We start from the raw sequence: 22937 nt of genomic DNA, 5'->3' as shown, positions 1-22937 counted from the left end.
AAGGCAGAAGCAGCACTGATTGATAAAAGTTAGAAAGAGCTTAATAGAAGAACATTTTTCTAGTTTGAGCTAGCTAAAAATAGAATGCTTGTGAGTCAGCAGCTTCTCAGCTTTGATGAGTGATTAGGGGCTGGATTACAGAGTTTGCTGGGAATTTCTTTCCTGGGAGGGCATCTGAAATAAATCTGTTAGTTCACCTTTAGTGACAAGATGCTTTCATTTGGGCAGGTCTAATGATAAAGGTTTGGAAATCATTCCAATTAAGGTTATAGCTGAGGCCATGAGGATAACTGAGCTTGCGCTTTCTGAGAGCAAGAGAAGGTAACAACAGCATGATGTAAACTGGCTTTTAGGGAATGTCCATAATTTAAAAGAGGAAACCTGGAATGCAGCCAACTTTCACTGACCCTGTACTATGTCAGGAAGGATGAAGGGAAACCAATAAGATAATTTCTTCAAAAAAATTAATAAAATTGATAACCCCCTAGCAAGATTTATCAAAAAGAAAAAAGACCCAAATAAATAAACTCACAAATGAGACAGGAGAAATAACAAACAACACCACAGAAATACAAACAATTATGAGAGAATATTGTGAAAAATTATATGCCAAAAAATTGGACAACCCGGAGAAAAAGAATAAATTCCTAGAAACATATAAACTACCAAAATTGAAACAGGAAGAAATAGAAAACTTGAACAGACCAATAACCAGCAAAAAAAAAAAAAAAAAAAAAAAAAAAAAAAAAAAAAAAAATCGAATTAAATCTCTCCCAACAAACAAAAGTCAAGGCCAGATGGCTTCACAGGCAAATTTTACCAAACATTTAAAGAAGAGCTCATACCTATTCTTCTCAAACTAGTCCAAAAAATAGAAAAGAAAGGAAAACTTCCAAATTCATTCTATGAAGCCAACATTATCTTGATATAAAACCAGACAAAGATTCCATTAAAAAATAAAATTACAGGCTAATATCCCTGATGAAATGGGTGCAGAAATTCTCAATAAAATGCTACCAAACCGAATCCAACAGTGTATTAAAAGAATCATTCGCCACCATCAAGCAGGATTTATTCCTGGGCTGCAAGGGTGGTTCGATATTTGCAAATCAATCAGTGTGATACAACGCATTGATAAAAGAAAGGATAAGAACCCTGTATGATCCTTTCAATATGCAGACAAAGCATTTCACAAAATACAGCATCCATTCTTGATGAAATCCTTCAACAAAGTAGGGCTAAAGGGAACACACCTCAACATAATAAAGGCCACATATAAAAAGCCCACAGCTAATATCATCCTCAACAAGGAAATATTGAGAGTTCTTCCATGAAGGTCAGGAACAAGACAAAGATAGCGACTCTCGCCATTTTTATCCAACATAGTACTGTAAGTCCTAGCCACAGCAGTCAGACAACAAAAAGAAATAAAAAGCATCCTAATCAACAAGGAAGAATTAAAACTTTCACTATTTGCAGATGACATGATACTGTATGTAGAAAAACTGAAGGTCCCCACCAAAAAATTGCTAGAACTGATAAATTCAGTGAAATTGCAGGATACAAAATCAACATGCAGAAATCTGTTGTATTTCTATATACCAGTAATAAAGCAGCAGAAAGAGAAATGAAGGAATCAATCCTATTTACAATTGCATCAAAAACCATAGGATATCTAGGAATAAACCTAATTAAAGAGGTAATAAACCTATACTCTGAAAACTATAAAACACTGATGAAAGAAATTTAAGATGACACAAAGAAATTGAAAACATTCCATGCTCATGGATTAGAAGAACAAATATTGTTAAAATGGCTATATTACCCAAAGCAATCTATATATTTAATGCAATCCCTATCAAAATACCAACAGCATTTTTCGCAAAGTTAGAACAACAATCCTGAAATTTGTGTGGAAGCACAAAAGACCCCGAATAGCCAAAGCAACCTTGAAAAGGAAAAGCAAAGCTGTAGGCATCACAATTCTGGAATTCAAGTTATATTACAGCGCTCTAGTTTGATCAAGATAGTACGGTATTGCGACAAAAACAGACACATAGATCAATGGAACAGAATAGAAAATCCAAAAATCAACTTGCAACTTTATGGTCAATTAATCTTTGACAAAGGAGGAAAGAATATCTGAGGGAAAAAAAAAAAGAGTCTCGTCAACAAATAGTGTTGGGAAAAGTGGACAGCAACAGGCAGAAAAATGAAACTGAACCACTTTCACACACAAACACAAACATAAATTTGAAATGGATGAAAGATCTAAATGTGAGACAGGAAACCATAAAAGTTCTAGAGGATGACACAGCAGTAACCTCTTTGACATTGGCTATAGCAATTTATTTTTTTTCAACGTTTACTTATTTTTTTTTGGGACAGAGAGAGACAGAGCATGAACGGGGGAGGGGCAGAGAGAGAGGGAGACACAGAATCGGAAACAGGCTCCAGGCTCCGAGCCATCAGCCCAGAGCCTGACGCGGGGCTCGAACTCACGGACCGCGAGATCGTGACCTGGCTGAAGTCGGACGCTCAACCGACTGCGCCACCCAGGCACCCCAGCAATTTCTTATTAGATACGTCTCCTTAGGAAAGGGAAACAAAGGCAAAAATAAACTGTTGGGACTTTATCAAAATAAGAAGCTTCTGTGCAGTGAAGGAAACAATCAATAAAACTAAAAGGCAACCTATGGAATGGGAAAAGATATTTGCAAATGACATATCTGGAAAAGAGTATCTAAAATATATAAAGATCTGATAGAATTCAATATCCAAAAAACACATCTAATTAAAAATAGGAAGACATGAATAGACATTCTAAAGAAGATATACACATGGCCAACAGACACATGAAAAGATGCTTAACATGATCATCATCAGGGAAATACAAATCAAAACTACAACAAAATACCCCCTCATACCAGTCAGGATAGTTAAAATTAACAACATAAGAAATAATAGATGTTGGTGAGGATGTGGAGAAAGGGGAATCCTCTTACGCTGTTGATGGGAATGCAAACTGGAAGTTGAAAATAGAACTGCCCCGTGATCCAGCAATTGCATTACTAGGTATTTGCCCAAAGAATACAAAAATACTAATTTGAAGACATGTATGCACCCCAATATTTGTAGCAGCATTATTTACAATAGCCAAATTATGGAAAGAGCCCGAATTTCCATCAAGTAGATGAATGGATAAATAAGATGTTGTGTAAGTATATATATGGAGCGAGAGAGTATTATGCTAAGGAAATAACTCAGAGAAAGACAAATACCATATGATTTCTCTCATGTGGAATTTAAGAAACAAAACAAATAATCATAGGGAAAAAAGAGACAGGCAAACCAAGAAACAGACTTTACTATGGAGAACAAACTGAGCATTACCAGAGGGGAGGGGGGTGGGGGTAGGTGGGTTAAATAGGTGATGGGTATGAAGGAGGGCACTTGTGATGAGCACCGGCTGTTGTATGTAAGTACTGAATCAATAAATTGTACACCTGAAACTAATATTACACTGTATGTTAAGGAACTGGAATTTAAATAAAAACTTTAAAACAGAAAATAAAGTATTAAGAACAAGTTTTAAAGAAAGGGTGGCTAGTGTTGTCAATTGAGAAGTGAAAGTCAGTTAATAGAGAAAAGACCAGTTTATTTATTTCATTTTTAGAAAGCCACCTTGAGGAAAGTATTCTTTAGAATGTTGACTATTTTATAAACATTAATCATTATTAATAGTAACAACTTTATTAGTATATAAGGCAGATGTCAGATTACAAGGAGTTAAATAAGACTAGGATATGAGGAAATTGACATAGAGGTGGCTACCTTGATCACATAATAAACTAGAGGAAATGACAGGGTCAATAAAATAGGGTAGTTGTTTTTTGTTTTTTTTTTTTTTCAGGAGATATGGGACTTGTGCACTTGTGGAAATTAAAATTAAGATGAAACAGAGGGTATAAATATTAGGGACAAGATAATTACTAAGACCAAAAGGAACTTCAGTGGTTAAAAAGGTTAGGATCACAGGCTTTTTTCTCTTTTTCTTTTTTTATCCACTTTATTTGATACTGGATAACAGATTAGAGAATGGAAATGGAAATACAACTCTTATGAGATTGTGTACAAGATCAGAGTTCCTTAACAGATGGGGAGGAGAGAGTCTGAGGTGTACATAGGTGGATTTGAATTTTGACTCTACCACTTATTTCCTTTGGGACTATAAGTAATTTATTTTGAACTTTCTGAGCATTGGGGTTTTCTTTTTAAAAATAGGAATCATATATTCCATCCAGAAGTGTTCTTATAAAACTAAATCCAAGCATCAATGTGATGTATTTAGCACAGTATCAGAAATGTGTTCAGCACTCAAAGGATAGGTGCTAGAATTGCCTTTGTTATCATCCTTGAAGAATGTTCTAAGATCTTCTCTTCAAGTGAAACGGAGAAAAAAATATATTATGGAATTAACAAAAGTAGAAAATGTTAAGATTTACACAGTTTATGAGTGAATCAGTTGAAGAATACAAGGATTATCAATTAAGGATGAAGATAAGGTTTTTTGTAGTGACCTGTAACCAGTGAATTTGTAGTGGTCCAGGTCTACTCATCTCTGGGTGTTTTCACAGCATAATGTTCGATCACAGAGCAAAGGGAGACAAAACAGTGCTACATGGTTGGAACCGATTAATCAGACTCACATAATTCTGTTATTTTGAGATTTGCCAGTCTCAAACCACTGTTAACAAAGTATCCCACATTTTCATAGCTTATGGCTGTATTGTACCTAATATGTATAAGCCATACGTATAAACACTGTGACTGAATTATTTCTTAGTGTAAACATTAGCATGGGCCAGAGTTTCTCAAGTTCAGCACTACTGACAACTTGGACTGGATAACTCCTTGCTGTTGGAGACAGTTCTGTGCATTGCAGGGTGTTTAGCAGTATTCAAATTCAAATCTCTGCTTGTCTGATGCCAAGTTGTACCCCTATCAATGTTGTGATTATCACATGTCTCCGGACATTGCCAGATTGCCCTAGGGGTAAACAGGGAGCAAAATTGTCTTCAATTGAAAACCACTGGAATATGCTCATATCTAAAATAGTTGCTAATACAGATAAAGTGAATGAACCTGTTTGAAATGTAAATTTATAAAGTTGCCAGCTTTTATGACTCAATAGCAATTTTAAATTGATTTCTGTTGCTTCACAAGACTAACAGTTATAAATTTATACTCCTTCTGTCAGAAAAAATCTTAAAGATTGACTACACTGTATAACAAGGAATATAAATAATTACTGTATGCTTTGATTTTACTTGAGAGCATTTTAAACATTGCTAATTTATCCACTTTTGCTTTATTTACCAACGTGGAGTGGTTAGTTCTATTTACTTTTAAATTCTCTGTGTATTCTTTTGTATTTCATTACATGTTTCTAATGCTTTAAGCAAAAATTATTTGTATTTTATTTTCCAGTTGTTTTTTATCCTTATTGCTGGTGGCTGCAGTGGTATGGAAGATCAAACAAACATGTTGGGCTTCTCGACGGAGAGAGGTACCAGTAATGTTACCTTATCTTTGGTTTAAAGATTTGAGTAAATGTGAATCACTGTGACTTAATTAGTACATGCCTCTTAAATACAGAGTTTCAAATCAGCTTTACTTACTAAGATTGAACAAATCAATCTACAATTTTTAAGCTTTACAGCAAACTTTACCACTCTCAATTTAAGTCAGTCTCTGTAGAAATATTGGTTAGTTATAAACAGTTATTGTAAATAGTGTTAGAATTCATATTGAATATATATATATATATATATATATATATATATATATATACTATTGATTAAGCAACTTGCAGTTTCTTTAAGTAGTTGTAAAAACTGTTTACTTTTAGAAGGATCTCTGGTGCAATTTAAAAGAAAATTCTCAGTGATAAATATTTTTGGTTTTTATCTCCTATATATTTTTTTAAGGAATCAAATCTTTACTATTTCATGATTATCTCATAATTCTAGTATGTTTGAAGTGTACCTCAATTTGATACTTTCTGTGTCAGAATTAATCATATGTGTTCCCTGTAATCCTAAAATCAATAAAAACAGTAATGCTCTTGCAGAACAACTAATGATACAAATATATTAGATAGTTTTTTTATCTTTGTGTATATTAGTTGAAAGAAACAAAGAAATATAGTAATCTGAGGAGCATAAATGTGAAATAGGTTTATTGTTTTACACTTATATAATGAAAAAGCAAGTTTCTTTTTCTATTAGTGTTATAGTCTATTAGTATTAATATGGGTATGCTGTTGTTAGTTTTATTAGTGCTGTACTTGTTGCATTTGTCAGTATATTTTTATATGTATAATTTTGTGCAATAATATAATACAGTGGTATAATTGCTTACCATCTTTTCCCCACATACAAAATAATATATGTGAAGATTTGAAGCTAATCCAGAATATTCTAAGTTATATAATTAGTCAATGCCATGAATTCTTCTTAATTACTCCTTAGTTTTCAAACATCCATTAAAATTCAGAACCTAACTATAATATGTTTGCAAACTTGATAACCCTCTTCCCAGAAATAAATTCTACATCTGTTCATTTCTGTCTCTCTGATTTTCTGTAAATGGTCAAGGCAACATCAATGAGAACATACTTGGCATGACCCTACGATAAAAGTAACCCAGTTGAAAAGGATCTTTTTTTTAAATTTTATTTTTCTTTATTTTTAATTTTTTTTAATGTGAAATTTATTGTCAAATTGGTTTCCATACAACACCCAGTGCTCATCCCAACAGGTGTCCTCCTCAATACCCATCACCCACCCTCCCCTCTTCCCCACCCCCCCATCAACCCTCAGTCAATATCTTTCAGAATATATATTACACATGGAAAGAACAAGGGAGAAATAGGAAGATTAGAGATCACTGGGCCAGTTCTCATCTGTCCTTCTTAATATTATCCTGTCCTCTTGATATTCCCTCAATATAATACCCCTTTTTCTAGAACTCATCTGGGTAGTGAGTCTTATAATAATAATTTAATTGCTGCCTCTACCAAGATACAAGATTCATCTTGTTGAGATGCCATGTGATGTTTACAATATCATATGTTAAAAGTATTGAGGTATTTTCTCAAATTTAATTCTTATTAGATCCTTTAAATAGAGAATTCTAAATGTCTTAGAAACCATTTACATGTTGATGCACAAAGATATCATTGTGATGACTAACAGATCTGTTATTAGATAATAATTTTATATTATTAGAAGGTTGTCATTTTGGTCTTAGAGGCCCAAAGACTTTTAACTGCACTAGTTGTAACTACTATTCTAACCCCATTTATAGACTTTATTTGGATGAAGTTAAAAATGTATTTTTATTTGATCCTCTCTTTATTCAGTTTTAACTATTAGGTTAATTCTAATAATCTCAAAAGGGAAAGACCCCAGTATGTTTCCTGTATGTGGATATGTCACTTTCTCTGAAACATTAAGACATCAACTGTTGTAAGCCTCAGAGGACTATGATTAATTAGTGCAATGACAATTTATTTGTAACAGTAAATGAAAATTATTTGAAGGAGTCTCTCTTCTGAATATTTCTGTGATATTGTTAGAGGAATTATACACTACTTGCCTTTCAAAATATTAGTAGTGGTTTAAAATGAAAATATTTGGGGCATCTGGGTGGCTCAGTCAGTTGAGCATCCAACTTCGGCTCAGGTCATGATCTCATGGTTCGTGGGTTCAAGCCCTTGTTGAGCTTTGCACTGACAATTAAGAGCCTTCTTTGGGTTCTCTGTCTCCCTCTCACTATGCCCCTCCCCTGGTCATGCTGTCTCCCCAAAATAAATGAACATTAAAAAAAAAATCAAAAATAAAAATAAAACAAAATATCGTTGGATTATTTTAATATAGTTTAATTCAACCTGACATGTTGCTTTTAAAAAAAAAACAATTTGAAGCTTTGGCTTCTCATAAATACATCTATACTGTTTTTGTGGTATAATTTCAATAACAGAAACTTATTATTAATGTAATACTTTTTGAATACCACTCCTGACAATTCAGGGACTCTAAAAAACACGAAAACACAACTACAAAGGACTTCATTTTAATTTATCTTTTCATTTAACAACATCACATTCATTTCTATGATAACCTTATTAAGGATATGAACATTTTTTTTTTAATTTTTTTTTTCAACGTTTATTTATTTTTTTTGGGACAGAGAGAGACAGAGCATGAACGGGGGAGGGGCAGAGAGAGAGGGAGACACAGAATCGGAAACAGGCTCCAGGCTCCGAGCCATCAGCCCAGAGCCTGACGCGGGGCTCGAACTCACGGACCGGGAGATCGTGACCTGGCTGAAGTCGGACGTTTAACCGACTGCGCCACCCAGGCGCCCCAAGGATATGAACATTTTTATGTGGGTGGGTGTCATGTTAATGAATAGAAACAATAAGTGGATATTGATCCATGTCAATGTTACAATAGAGTAGAAGGATGAGTTCGGTTTTTTATAGCTTATGCTTATTACAGAGGTATTGAAACATTTAGTTTCAATGGTACATTCAGTTTTAGATAAATATTCATTACATTATATAAATATTTATTAGGAACAAGTATATGTTAAATGGAGTCTCTTGAAATATTGCTATGCTTAATAATCTTCATTTTTAAAGTGAAATTTGAGTATTTAATAGGTATCATAAGGCAGAAACCTGTCAAAACATTATAATTACTCCTTGCATTGAAGATATTTAATCTTGGGGTGCCTGGGTGGCTCTGTCAGTTAAGCTTCCGACTTCAGCTCAGGTCATGATCTTGTAGTCTGTGAGTTCAAGCCCCGCATCGGGCTCTGTGCTGACAGCTCAGAGCCTGGAGCCTGTTTCAGATTCTGTGTCTCCCTCTCCCTCTGACGCTCCCCCATTCATGCTCTGTCTCTCTCCGTCTCAAAAATAAATAAACGTTAAAAAAAATGTTAAAAAAAAGAGAAGATATTTAATCTTATATTGATTAACATGAGTGAAAATATCTTGCATATCTTAATATTCACAATAATTTTTTTTCAGTTGGAAACATTTTTTCCAACGTATTGTGAGTAGCTTAATTGTAGTTTGCCTCAGTTAAAGTCTAACTGTAAAATCCATAGAATAATAGATCCCATAGGCAAATGTAAAGTTAATTCTAATCAACTTCACATTACAGGTAGGTCTGTGTATTTGAGTGATATTTCCTGTATCAGCAACTTTTCCTTCTTTTTTTAAAAAACCTTTCCTTCTTTAATTCTCTTAAACTTATAGCTCTTTAAAAGTTTTAAAGAGGGGCGCCTGGGTGGCGCAGTCGTTTAAACGTCCGACTTCAGCCAGGTCACGATCTCCCGGTCCGTGAGTTCGAGCCCCGCGTCGGGCTCTGGGCTGATGGCTCAGAGCCTGGAGCCTGTTTCAGATTCTGTGTCTCCCTCTCTCTCTGCCCCTCCCCCGTTCATGCTCTGTCTCTCTCTGTCCCAAAAATAAATAAACGTTTAAAAAAAAAAAAGTTTTAAAGATATATTGATATGGAGCTTTACCACATTATTTGCTTATCTTTCATAGTCAAATATGCTCTTCTAATGCTTAAAAATCAATAAAAAACATTGCCTAGGATAAGACATTGTCCACTGAGTGACTGACCTTGTGTTCATGATGTACTACTTTCTTTCACATTTCATCATACTGCATAAAACCTAGATTTGAATTTAGCATTATAAACCTGAAATTTGAGTTAAAAATAAACTAAAACCCAGAAGTGGGATTCTAGTACCTCTGAGTAACAAACTACTTTTCTAGAGGTAAATGCATTGTCTTTCCTTCAATATCTAATTGTTTTGGGGCACAAAAATAGAAGAAATAATAATATCATTAAGTTATACTTAACTGAGTTTACGTGGAGAGTAATGAGAAAATGTTATTTTGGGTGGGGAAATTAAAATTAATTGATTAGGTTATATATGTTACTTCTTATAGAATTTGTTAGTACTTTAAGAATCTGTATTTTATATAATGTTAGACATTTTAATATCTAGATAAAGATTCCATAAAACATATTCTTTTATAAAAAAAGCAAGGTTTTTTTTTAAAACATAAATCATGCACTCAAATAAATGTCTTTCTTTTCATTTAATGGCCTTGGCGTTAACTTATTTTTTTCTCATCATTTTCTCTTTTTGAATTTCAAAATATAATGATTCCTGTGTTTTAATTTTTTCTACTTGATCCTACAAGACTAGAAATTACAGATGTTCATCATGCCTATTTATATTGTCGTAGTTTAAAAATTAGCCTAAGTCTGCATAAAAATAACTTGAGTTGAGAAGTCAGATATGTATGGGAGCCTAGGACTTGAAAGTTAACTGGGAGCCTAGGACTTGAAAGTTAACTGATTCATGCCCTGTATACCTGTTGCCAAAAGTCTTATTGTAGATACAGTGCTTTCATTTTGTTCAGTTCAGCAAAGATGTATTAATCTCTTGCAATATTCCAGACAGATATAAAGAAAAGGTCATAGACCCTATTTTTTAGGGAATTCATAGTTTTCAAATTTTCAGTAAGATACACATATATGTACACAATCTCACTATTTCAAAGGAACACTTCACTTTGGTGTGGTGCCATCCATCGGGGGAGATATGGTATATTAAACAGTTTTCTGGAAGTGGGATTAGTAATGGAACTAAGTGTAAACTGTTGCAGAACTGTACATAGAGTTAATTTCTAAAAAAAAAGATAAAAATTTTTAGCATTGTACAATACATTTATTAATGCAATACAAAAATTGCCTAAAATTATCATTTTTATTTGTTATATGTTATTATCTCTAATTTAGACTCAGTTATTTATGCAGATTAAGAAATGGCCAAGAATATTGAATTTCTGTCAATAAATTTTAATCTAATTCATCATAAAATCTTATACATCTAATATACACACTTGTATCTGTTTATATATGTCTCCAATGTATATGTATAGGTATGTGATTTTATACTAAAAAAAATTCATTGTTCTTCTAAAATTCAAATTTAACTGAACATTCTATGTTTTTATTTGCTCAATCTGGCAACCCTGTTTCCAGTACAAACAAACATTCACCCTGGAGCTGAGGGGTGGTTTTTTTTTTTTTTTTTTTTTTTTTTGAGGAGTGGGTTTAATGTCACAAAATTCACATGGACTGAGAGAGAGAGAGAGAGAGAAAGAAATAATTCTCCAAAGTTAAATGTTGATTTGTTTTCAAAACAAGTGGGGGTTTTACTGGGCAAACAAAAATACATAATTTTTATTTTGGGTATTACCTTTCAAAATTAAAGGAAAAACTCTTGACTTGTTAAGTCAGATCTATTTGTTAGCTCTATTTGTTAAATAGATTTATAGAAATATATTCTAAAAATATAAGCCTGCCTACTTTTTCAAATTATATTCATACAAAAATATTTATAGAGAGTTTTTTGTATATCAACAATTTCATGTCATTCAAAAAGCTTCTTGAAATAATTCTATTTTCTAATAATGGGATATTATGTAACTGAAAACTAAGAAGGAGGTAGATAGGTAGGTGTTTAAAATCAAACCTCATTCCTTCATTCAACAAATATTTATTGAATCAACAACTCTTGTTCCAAACACATTTTTAGAGGAATATAGCAGTAAACAAACAAGAACCGTCACAGTTCTTGAAAAGCTACAGATTTTAAGAATATGCTATTCACTAGGAAATGCTAATATAGTTTTATAATGTTCCTATTTCAAATCACACACACACAAACACACACACACATGCATTGAGTTCATAGAGATTTTGAGAGAATTGCCAAGATTGTCTCCAGGTTGTGGGATTGGTATTTGGTAAAAAGAATGATTATGTTATTTCATAATTGTACGCAAACAAATATATAAATTTCAGGAAGTAGAGGGCACAATCTAACATTTTGGAATTGGGCATTTAACAAAAATAGTATTTAATCCTCCCGTTACAAGATATATATTATTTCCCCTTTAGCTGTATAAGGAATTTGAAGGGAGTTGGGTACTATTATCAAAGCTTATAACTAGTAAATGAAAGAGCTATGATTTTTAATCAAGTCTGTCAGATTCCAAACTCAAGCTCTCAGAGCCATGCAAAGAACTTTAAAGATAGCCTGAGTTTGAACAGGTTCGATTTACCGTTGATAGTTATAATTGACCACTTATAATATAGCCTATGAATCTGTTTATTGTAGGAGGAATATGCTGTATTTCATCTATTATTATCTAATATGACACAATCAACCTCATTTAATGTACCAGTTAGAAGGAAAAAACAGTGACAATTAAACTACCACACAGTACTCTCTCACTGCATTTATTTTGTACTTATTGAAAGGGCTCTTATAGAATTACTTACAGATTTTATTACATATCATTCACATATATACATTGAAAGGAAAGTAGAAGCAAAATAAATTGGTGAGGTATTACTAAAACTTGTTTACAGTCATGGTTCAATTTTGTTATATAAATCACTTTTTGATTCAGGTAAAAATGTTTTGTTTCATATAGGATCATTGACTGAATAATCAAGTTTGTGTCTGTGCAGGCAATGACATATATATCATAACTGCCATCTGGCCAGTAGTGATTATATGATTTCACTGGTTGTAAGACACATGTTTCAGAGATGCTTAGATGGGAAAACAAATGTGTCTTAGAATCAAAATGCGGTAGGGCCTGCTTTATAAGGTTTTTAGTACTAACTGAGTTAATGCATGCTAAGTGCTCAGCGTACTGCCTTTTTCCTTACCAGAACTCAACAAATGTTAGCTGTTATTGATATGTAATATAAATAATGATTAACGTTACATTATGCATTAATATTAGTAACAACAACTCCTGTATATCTTGGATTCTTCTCTTCCTCCATGTACATACACTCTAACACAGTTGTTCTCAATTCAGTAGGGCCTTTAGAAACACCTGTTGATCTTAAGAAATTACATTTATATATCCTTGAGAGCCACTCCACTGTTTCACCCCCTCCAGACCTATAAATCAGAATTCTATAAAGCTCAGCTTTATGAGTCTATTTTTAAAGTCTACAATAGATTCTAATATGCACTATTGGCATTGTAACTCTACTTTGGCTTTTACTCTTAGAGAGATGGAAAACCTTTGAAGGGTTTTCAACAGAGAAGTTAAGTGATTTGAGTTTAAAAGATATGACTTGAAACTGATAATTCTGCTGTTGTGTTGAGACTAGACTAAGATAAACAACTGTGGACATAGGGAAACTATTAAAGAGGTTACTAGCCTACCTGATGAGAGATGATGATTGCTCAAATCAAGAGGTGGCAATGGAGCAAGAAGTGATCAGATTTTGGGTATGTTTTGAAGATAACATGATTGGCTAGATGGGGAGGTGTGAGGAAGAATTAAACCAATCATGACTTCAGAAGAATATAAACCAAGCATGACTAGAAGGCTTTCCCTGAACAACTGTAAATGTAAAATTGCCATCAATTGAAATGAAGTTGATTGAAAGTAAAATTGGTTTGGGGAAAGGAATGCAGTTTTTACATGTTAAGTTTGAGACCTTTATTGTTCATCCAATTAGATAAGTCAAGGAATCAGGAGTTGGCTGTGGCATGAGGAAAAGGTGTGAGCAGGAGAGATAAATTTGGGAGTTTCAGTACACCAATGGTACTTAAAGCCATGGGACTGGTGGTAACACCAAAAAAGGAGGATTAAGCCCTCAGGTATTCAAACTTAATGTTATAGATTGAATATGTCCTCTCCCAAATTCATATGTTGAGGCCCTAAACCCCAATGTTATGGTATTTGGAAGAGAGACCTTTTGGAGGCACTTGGACTTATGTGATGTTGATACTCTCAGATAGAAATAGTGCCCATTATGAAGAGGAAAGAGAAAGGGTTCTTTCTCTATGACAATACACAAAGGATACTCATATGATCACACAGCAAGATGGTAGTTGTCAGAAAGCCAGGAATATGGCCCTCCAACAACCACATCTGCCATCACCTCGATCTTGGCCTTCCTAGCCTCTATAACTGTAAGAAATAAATGTATCCTATTTGAGTCATTCAGTTTATGGTATTTTGTGGTAGCAGCATGAGCTAAGATACTCAAGAAATCAGAAGACAAAATCAGCAAAGAATACTGTGAAGTTGGAGAAAAACTAAGTGAATGTGAGCTCCAGGAAACTGAGGAAACACTGCATAAAAGAGAATAGAGTTTAATTTTATTCAGGCAAAGAAGTTTGAAATAAACTATGGAGAACTTCAACTCTAATGGCTTCCTTGAATAAAACGGAGACAGTGTTGGTAAGCAATGCAGATGAGTCTGATAGCCCCACCATAAATCTGCTAGAAGTTTACCAGAAAAGTCCAGTGATAGCGAAAGTTAAGAAGATCTCTCCTGGGGTTGTAAAAAATGTAAAACACTAGTTTCAAATATTACCCCTACAATGGACACAAAATTAATTGAATCAGTTTAGGGAGCAATTTAAACTTCAGAGCATTATCAAAAACAATAGAGTAATCAGTTGAGGCTAACAGCTGGGTGTGATAACCAAAGCAGGCAGGTGGCTTCATAGAAAGATCTCGCAAAGAGAGCCCTGATAAAAACCAGTCATCCCACATGACAGTGTATATCCCCAAAGGTGCACCCTCTGAAGAACATCACACGCCACATTGCAGAGAAAATAGACTTCACTAAAACAGCCCCACCAAGTCACTAAACAAATAGGCATATTAAAACAAAACTTATGTGGGGGAGGGAAGAGAGTCACTACACAGAATTGTCACAGTTTATTACTTAAAATGTGTTTTCAACACAAAATTATGGAACATTCAAAGAAAGGGGACTGTGGTGCATATACAAGACAAATAGTATGCAGCAGAACTTGCGAGAGGACCCAGCTGTCAGAAGTAACAGACCGAGACCTCAGAGCAGCTGTTGTAAATATGCCCAAAGAACTAAAGGAAACCATGATTAAAGAAGGACAGGAAGATAGGACAGAAATACCTCATAAAAACAGATAATATCAATAAAGAGAAATTATAAAAAAAGGAGAAGCTAATGGAAAATCAGAAATTGAGAAGTACAAAACCACAATAAAAAATTTACTCAAGAGGCTCAATAATAGATTTGAACTGGCAGAAGAAAGAATTCACGAGCTTGAAAATAGATCAATAGAGATTATGAATTAAGACCAGAGAAAAAAAAGAATGAAGGAAAATAAATAGCGCCTCAGAGAAATACAGAATACCAATAAGTGCAGCAAAATATGCATAATAAGAGGACCACAAGGCAAGAAGTAAGGAACAAAAAAATGTTTGAAGAAATACTGGCTGAAATTTAAAAATACTTAGAGATGAATGAAAATGAAAACACATACACCAAAATGTATATGATGTAGCTAAAGAGTGTTCAGTAGTAAATATATAGCTGTACATGACATTATTAGAAAGAAAAAAATTATCTTAAGTCAATAAGTTTTAAGTTAACCTTAAGTTTTAAGTTTTTATTGAAATTCCAGTTAGCCAACATACAGTGTAACATTAGTTTCAGGTGTACAATATGGCTAACTCTATAGTTAAGAATCTGTTTCTTGGTTTGCCTTTCTCTCTTTTTCCCCCTGGCTCATTTGTTTTGTTTCTTAAACTCCACATGTGAGTGAAATCATATGATATTTGTCTTTCTCTGACTGACTTATTTCATTTAGCCTGATACACTCTTTATCCTAACCTTCCACCTTAAGAAACTGGGAAAAGAAGAACAAATTAAATGTACAGGAAGCAGAAAAGGAAGGAAATAGTAAGGTTAGAGGACAAATTAGTGAAAGAGAGAACAGGAAAACAACGGAGAAAATCAATGAAAACAAAAGTTGGTTCTTTGACAAGATCAATAAATTGGCAAAATAGACTGATCAAGAATAAAAGAGAGAAGATTCAAATTACTAACATCAAGGATAAAAGAAGAGATATTATTACTGACCTTTCAGAAATAAAAGGAATTCTAAGGGTACATTACGAACATCTGCATTCCAACAAACTGAAGAATTTAGATGAAATGGAAAATCCCCAGAAGGCGTAAACTGTCACCACTGATTCAAGAAGAAATAGAAAGTCTGAATGGACCTATAAAAAACAAAAATATTGCATAGAAAATTTTAAATTTCCCACTAGGTGTGTCAACAACCTCTCTGCAATATGCATATCTAGTGCCCGGTCGAGCTTTCTCATTTTGTTTGTTTGTTTCAAGTTTTTATTTAAATTCTATTTGGTTAACATATAGTTAGAGGAGTAGGATTTAGTGGTTCATCATTTACGTCAATCTTGCTTTCTAATACAACTTTCAAATAAAAGGAACCAGGGCTATTTGGAGAACTGGCCGATTGTAGAACTGGAGTAGGAACTACATAAGCTGAGTTTTGTAATGCTAAAATGTAACAGAGTCCTCAAACACATACATGTTTGTGTATGCACACACACACACACACACACACACACACACACCCCACAATGACGGGCGTATGTCAAAGGGACACAGGAGCCACTAGAGACAGCTCCCGGTGACCAAAACTGGAACAATTTGAGCAATAAAATAAACCAAGTAGTATTGTACTATAACCCAAAGGATAAAATAAATGTCAGTGACTCCATACCAATATAAACAAGTAATTGAATAAATAAATAAATGGAAGGAGAATATTACTCAATTCTACTCCAGAGTATTCTACTCTAGAATACTACTCAAGTGTGAGCAGAACATAGTGACTTCTTGAGTCACAGCTGTACTAGAACATAACCTTAAATTGGCACTTGATACATACTATCATTATCTAGAAATTACCTGGCATTCTTGCCACATGGTACCTTGTATTCATTGTTTTAAGTTTTTTTGGTATCAGTATAATTGTAGTTTAATTTGGTTTATTATTCAGTGAAATGATTCATATACTTTAAATGTGATATTTAAGGTGAACTACCATTAGAGTATATTGAATGAACATGGTATTAGATTCATTTATGAATATCTAATATTGAAAATGTTGGTCATTTCAGCATATTATTCTGAGTCTGAATTCTGTTATATTATAACAGTTTTACTGTTATAATAGTATTACTGTTCTCATGGCCCCTATAAACTCATTTTTGTGTGGCCAGTTTGTTCCTGTTCCTTGAGTAGCTAGGGACAGGCTTGATTTTTTCCCCTCCTTTTCTAGACACACGTTTTCCATTTCCCAGGTAATTTGATATCATAAAATTTTATTCTAGTGGTGGAAGAGATTTTTAGAAGTCATTCTCCACCCTATTGGAAGTAAACATGGCAGACTGCTACCAAATTAAGCATCAATTTTGTTCCTTTTACTTGTTTGCATTATGTCTTAATATCTATTTTTAACATATGACATATCTGTGTTTCAGAATTTAAAATGTGTACCCCTGTTACCTAGACACTCATTTTTCTCCTCCTTAGAATCAATGTTAACAAGTTGTGTGTGTGTGTGTGTGTGTGTGTGTGTGTGTGTGTGTGTATTCTCTTGAAGTTATTTGATAACATACACCAGTAAATGTGAACATACATTTTTTTCCACATCACTTCCTCTAGTGGTAGCATATTATATACACCCTGTTTGGCAGATTTTAGCATAACTTTTAAAGTCTAATACATTCTTATAATTCTTAATTAAATATTTCATATGTATAAATTCACTTTTATATGATACATCACATTTTGACTATTTTTAGATCGTTTTTTCTGTTCTATTTACTTCCACAGTGCAGTCATACATTTAGAATATTCTTTCAAAGACATTTTTGTAAGAATTCCAGGATACAACTTTAGCTATGTAATTCTGAGAAATCTTTAAAAAATGTTTTTTAAATGTTTACTTATTTTTGGGAGACTGAGAGACAGAGTGCATACAGGGGAGGGGCAGAGAGAGAAGGAGACACAGAATCTGAAGCACGCTCCAGGCTCTGAGCTGTCAGCACAGAGCCTGACGCGGGGCTCGAACCTATGAACCGTGAGATCATGACCTGGACTGAAGTTGGACGCTTAACCAACTGTGCCATTCAAGCGCCCCACGAAATAATTCTTAAAACTGCACTGCAGTGGAGTGCCTCTCAAAAACTCATGGCTCTTGTTGAAACTTACAATAGTCTTAGATGAAAAATTACTGAGTATTTTAGTAAGAATTTTAAGACACAGCAAGATAAATCGTAATCTTAGAGAGGTTTCATTCATATAGAATTTAAGAAACAAGTAAATAAATGAATAAAGAGTCAAATAAACTAGATTCTTAAGTATAGAGAACAAACTGGTGGTTATCAAAGGGGAGGGGGTTAGGGGATGAGTAAAATAGTTGAAGGGGATTATGAATTCACTTATGATAATGAGCACTGAGTAATGTATTGAATTGTTGAATCACTGTATTGTACACCTGAAGCTAATATAACACTGTCTATGAATTATACTGGAATTAAAAAAATAAAAATAAATGCCAAGTTATTGTAAAAGAACATGAATTTCAGTAAAATGTGGGTTAGCAAGATCATACTTTGTCTATTTCTTTTAAAGTGCCTCACTAAAGATATTAACATATTTCTTCTTAATACATCCTGAAATTCTGACATTGTGAACTCTAGTGAGGTTTATAACTAGAATAGTGTCTTTGACTTTCAAAAACCATACATGATTGTTTAAACAATTCTACGTAAGGCCCATAGTTTCCTACTCAAAATGAGAGATATACACCATTCTCAGAAGCTGGTTGTATATTATATCATCAAATATAAAATCTTTATCTCAAATAGACAATTTATTTTTACTTCCAGAATTCTTATTTGCCTAACAGATGAACTAACATGAATTAAGCAGTAAATCAGTTTTGCTTCCTTTAGGTAATTAGTAATTTGCATATAACCTTTGGCTATTCTTTTAGAGTATTGATACAAGTTACATAAAATTGTTTTCTATATAGAAAATGCTTTGAAATGCAAAATCTAATTAAAATGTACCATTATTTTAGGGTAGTTGTGTTCTAAATGATACCATTGAGTCTACTATTTGAGGAGTCTGAATGGAACTTATAAGGAAGCTAAATTATAACCTTTATGGATTACTATAGATTATTTTATCAATCAGTTGAAACAAGCAAAAAATATCAAAGTATTTAGAGCATTGCATTTGTAAATATATATGCTATATTTAGAAATAATGCTATTTTTTTGCCATAATAGCCTAGTTCATGTCAAGGTATAACATTAAAAAAATAAGGTCATAAAATACACTAAGGTAAGTAGATAAGTCTGATTGTGCAGGAATCCTGCTTAGGGACTCTAACATAGACCCTTGGAGGCTTCCTCAGAAGTGAGGGCCTCAATGCATTATTAACCAATTAATTCACACTAGTTCCTGACTCCAATTACTGGCAGCTGAAATCCAGTTTTGGAGAAGACACGGTAAATCGTGTACTTGCCTGTCAGCTAGGTTGTGCAAAATGTATTTGCCTAGAACACCTTATTTGCTTAACATATATTGCTTAGCAACTACCCAGTATTGGGTTGTCTTCCAGTTACAGCTGAAAAATTTGGGATTCCTGGGTGCCTTAGTTTGTTAAGTGTCCGAGGACAGCTCAGGTCATGATCCCATAGCTCCTGAGTTCTAGCCCCACATCGGGCTCTGTGTTGACAGTTCAGAGACTGGAGCCTGCTTTAGATTCTGTGTCTCTCTCTCTCTGTCTTTCTGCCCCTCCCCCACTTGTGCTCTGTCTCTCTCTCAAAAATAAATAAATATTAAAAAGATTTTTTTTTTAACTGAAAAGTTCATAGGTTTTTAACATTGAGTGTAGAATCTTGTGGTGGCTAGAAACTTATGTGGGTGGATGATGATTGTTTAGAATATTAATATCTTGGATCATAGCTTTATAATCTTAATATTTCACAAATTAGAGTTAATGCTTTTTTTTTTAAGACTGCTACCTTGTTTTTTCTTTAGTATTTATGGTAAAGTAGATTACTGTGTTTTAATACATCTTTTAGATGTATTGGGGTAATATTTTTCCAGATGAAAACATCTCATTTTGTTTTAGAGATTAATTCATAATTAGGATTTGTCTAATTAAATTTGTTTTCCATTTAATTTTGATGGATCTATTTTATAAAGAAAAATATATAGTAATTGAAAGTGTATATCAGATGAATCAGACAGGGATGGCTTGCATGCCAATAACCTATTAAAACATCAAAAATTTTTAAGATTCATTTCACTTTGATGTCACTGTTGATAGTTTTCACCTATTTTTAATTTAAAAGTATAATCATATACCGATTCAAATTCTATGTTAAGGTGTAACTTTAGATCAGTGTAAGAACATAGTTTTTCCTTATTTTGTTAAGACTTACTCATTTTTTACATCCCCTAATTAGTAAATTACCTGCTCATTAGTGAATAACTAGAAGGTATTTTAATAACAGTAAGTTTAATTAGTGCGGTGAAACCAAATAAATTCTCCAGAAAGTTCTTGCAAGGAGAATAATGCATACATAATAAGTAACAACCACAATGTCTGTGATTCCTTTTGTTTAACCTTTATAAAACCTTTACAGTCTTGCTACCTGACGAGTGAAATATTTGGTGGCCAGCTTCAGTACTATCATCCTTTATCTAGTTGTTACTCTACTTAATATGCCTCATTATTGTGCCTAGAATTACTTTTTATTTTTCTTAAGATAAATGTTTGATTTCAAATGAAGGTGACTTTGATGCTCAAAGCTGGCAGTTAATGATAACAGTGGAATAACTTTTTATGTGTGTGGTACATAGACTCACGTCTGGCAGAGGTTATTGTCATACATAGTAAGTGGCCAGCATATTTTTTGCAGGCTATTAAATCTTGGTGATATGTGTTATTTCAGCTAGAGGAAAAAGAATATTATGCTAAGTCCTTTTTGATATTGAAGTTTACAAGAAATAGAACAAATTCTAATTAGCTTCACCTTTTTTTTTCAATGCCGAAAATTTAATAATGAATGTGAACTTAACAATCCGAGTACAGGAGCATTGAGCAAAATAAACCATATCTGTTCAATATATGATATCCAGTTACTAAAGTCATGTTCTAGCTTTTATTGTATTAAAGATTTTAAATTCTAGAAATATCACTTCTTTATGGTCAATACTAACTGAAAATATTATTACCAAAGTGACATTGATCATATCTACAAGGACTGGATATTACCCTAAATTTCCTGGCCAGAATTTAGATCTTAAATATAAAGGCCTCAGCAAGTTCTGAATATTTGGCCCAAACTCAGATTTTATCTTAGCAAGAATATGATGTGGTAGGAAAAAAGCAAATGTAGACTCTTCTGAACAATATTTTTAAATTGATTTTACTGTGCAAGTTTTTAATTAAATTTAATTTTTAGATAAGTAATACAGTCACATAGTTCAAAAATAGAACAAAATAGACTTCTGGGGAAGATGTCAGAGTAGGAGGACCCTAAACTTACCTCCTCCCATGGGTATAACTAGATAATACTCACATTAGTGCAGATAGCCCAGTAAAATGACTCTAAGACTGGCAGAACAAACTGCACAACTATAGGTAGAGAAGAAGCTGCATCAAAGAGGTTATGGAGGCCAGAGAGTGGGCGGAGAACTAATCCCCATGGTACTGTCCACTGGAGGGTGGGAGCCTCAGGCGCGGAGAGTGCTAAGAAACAGACTGTCAGACTGGGGAGCCTGCATGTGAAAGAGAAAACCCCATAGCATCTGGCTTTGAAAATCAGGGGCTGAATTTCCTGAGTTCTAACAACCCAAGGGACTTAAAGTCAGGAACTTTAAAACTCAGCAGGCTCAGCTCTGAGAGAGCCCAGAGTGGAAGTAGACAGGTAGTGAGAGGAAGCTGAGTCTCCACCCTTTAAAGAGGCAGCACAACAAACAGCCTGCAGAAATATAGCTTAGAAGCAGCAGTTTGAAAAGTGCCTGGGGCGCACTGGAGGGAGAATTAGTTACTAATCTTAGAGTTCCCTGAAGGACTTCTTCAGGATCAAAGGCAGCTGGCTGGCACCATTTCTCTCCCCTGCCCCCCAGCATAATCACGTGGCCACTTGCTAAAACCAGTGCATTCACTACCTAACTTGCTTATGTAGCACTCCACCCCCTGCATTCAGGTATGTATCCATCTGGGTGCTGCAGATACTCTCCCCCAAACGACCAGCAAAAACTTGCTGTGTCTCCGACCTCTTGCTGAGAACACATGCACTTTGTTAAAACTACATTCCCTGCCCATGCACTTATGCAGCAACCTCAACTACACAGGTCTCTGTCTTGGGAGTAGCTGCACATCCCTTGTAGAAGAGGACCAGTGCCACCTTGTTAAAAATGTGTGCCCCACCCATTACTGTAAACAGGAAGAGACATAGCTGATTTTCCTAACACACAGAAACAGACACATGATAGGCAAAATGAGGAGACAGAGGAATATGTCTCATATGAAAGAACAATATCGTAGCAAGAGACCTAAGGAAAATGGAGATAAGTAATATGCCTGAGAGTGAGTTTAAAGTAATGATCATAAACATACTCACTGGACTTGAGAAAATTGTGGAGGACATTAGTGAGACTCTTAACACGGAAAAGTAGGGAACACAAAATCAGTAAAAATAAATAAATCTGTAAAAATCAGTCAAGGAACTCACAAAATAAGAAGATAAGAAAATATGACACCATGGGTGCCTGGATGGCTCAGTTGGTTAAGTATCCAACTTCAGCCCAGGTTATGATCTCATCATTTGTGAGTTTGAGTCCCGCATCAGGCTCTGCGCTGACAGCTTGGAGCCTGGAGCCTGCTTTGGTTTCTGTGTCTCC

At 34.0% G+C, this 22937-nt stretch overlaps 1 protein-coding gene across 1 annotated transcript in view; it reads left to right on the top strand.

The window, feature by feature from the left end:
• ATRNL1 (attractin like 1) overlaps positions 1 to 22937 on the top strand; it is a 789020-nt gene that overhangs the window by 373305 nt on the left and 392778 nt on the right. The window contains exon 27 of the mRNA XM_030334763.1: positions 5491 to 5569. Within this exon, the coding sequence (XP_030190623.1) occupies positions 5491 to 5569 (79 nt within the window). The remainder of the gene's footprint in view (positions 1 to 5490; positions 5570 to 22937) is intronic.

The sequence above is a fragment of the Lynx canadensis genome, chromosome D2 (assembly GCF_007474595.2).
Source record: "Lynx canadensis isolate LIC74 chromosome D2, mLynCan4.pri.v2, whole genome shotgun sequence".
NCBI lineage: Eukaryota > Metazoa > Chordata > Mammalia > Carnivora > Felidae > Lynx > Lynx canadensis.
This window is presented reverse-complemented; position numbering and strand designations above follow the sequence as displayed.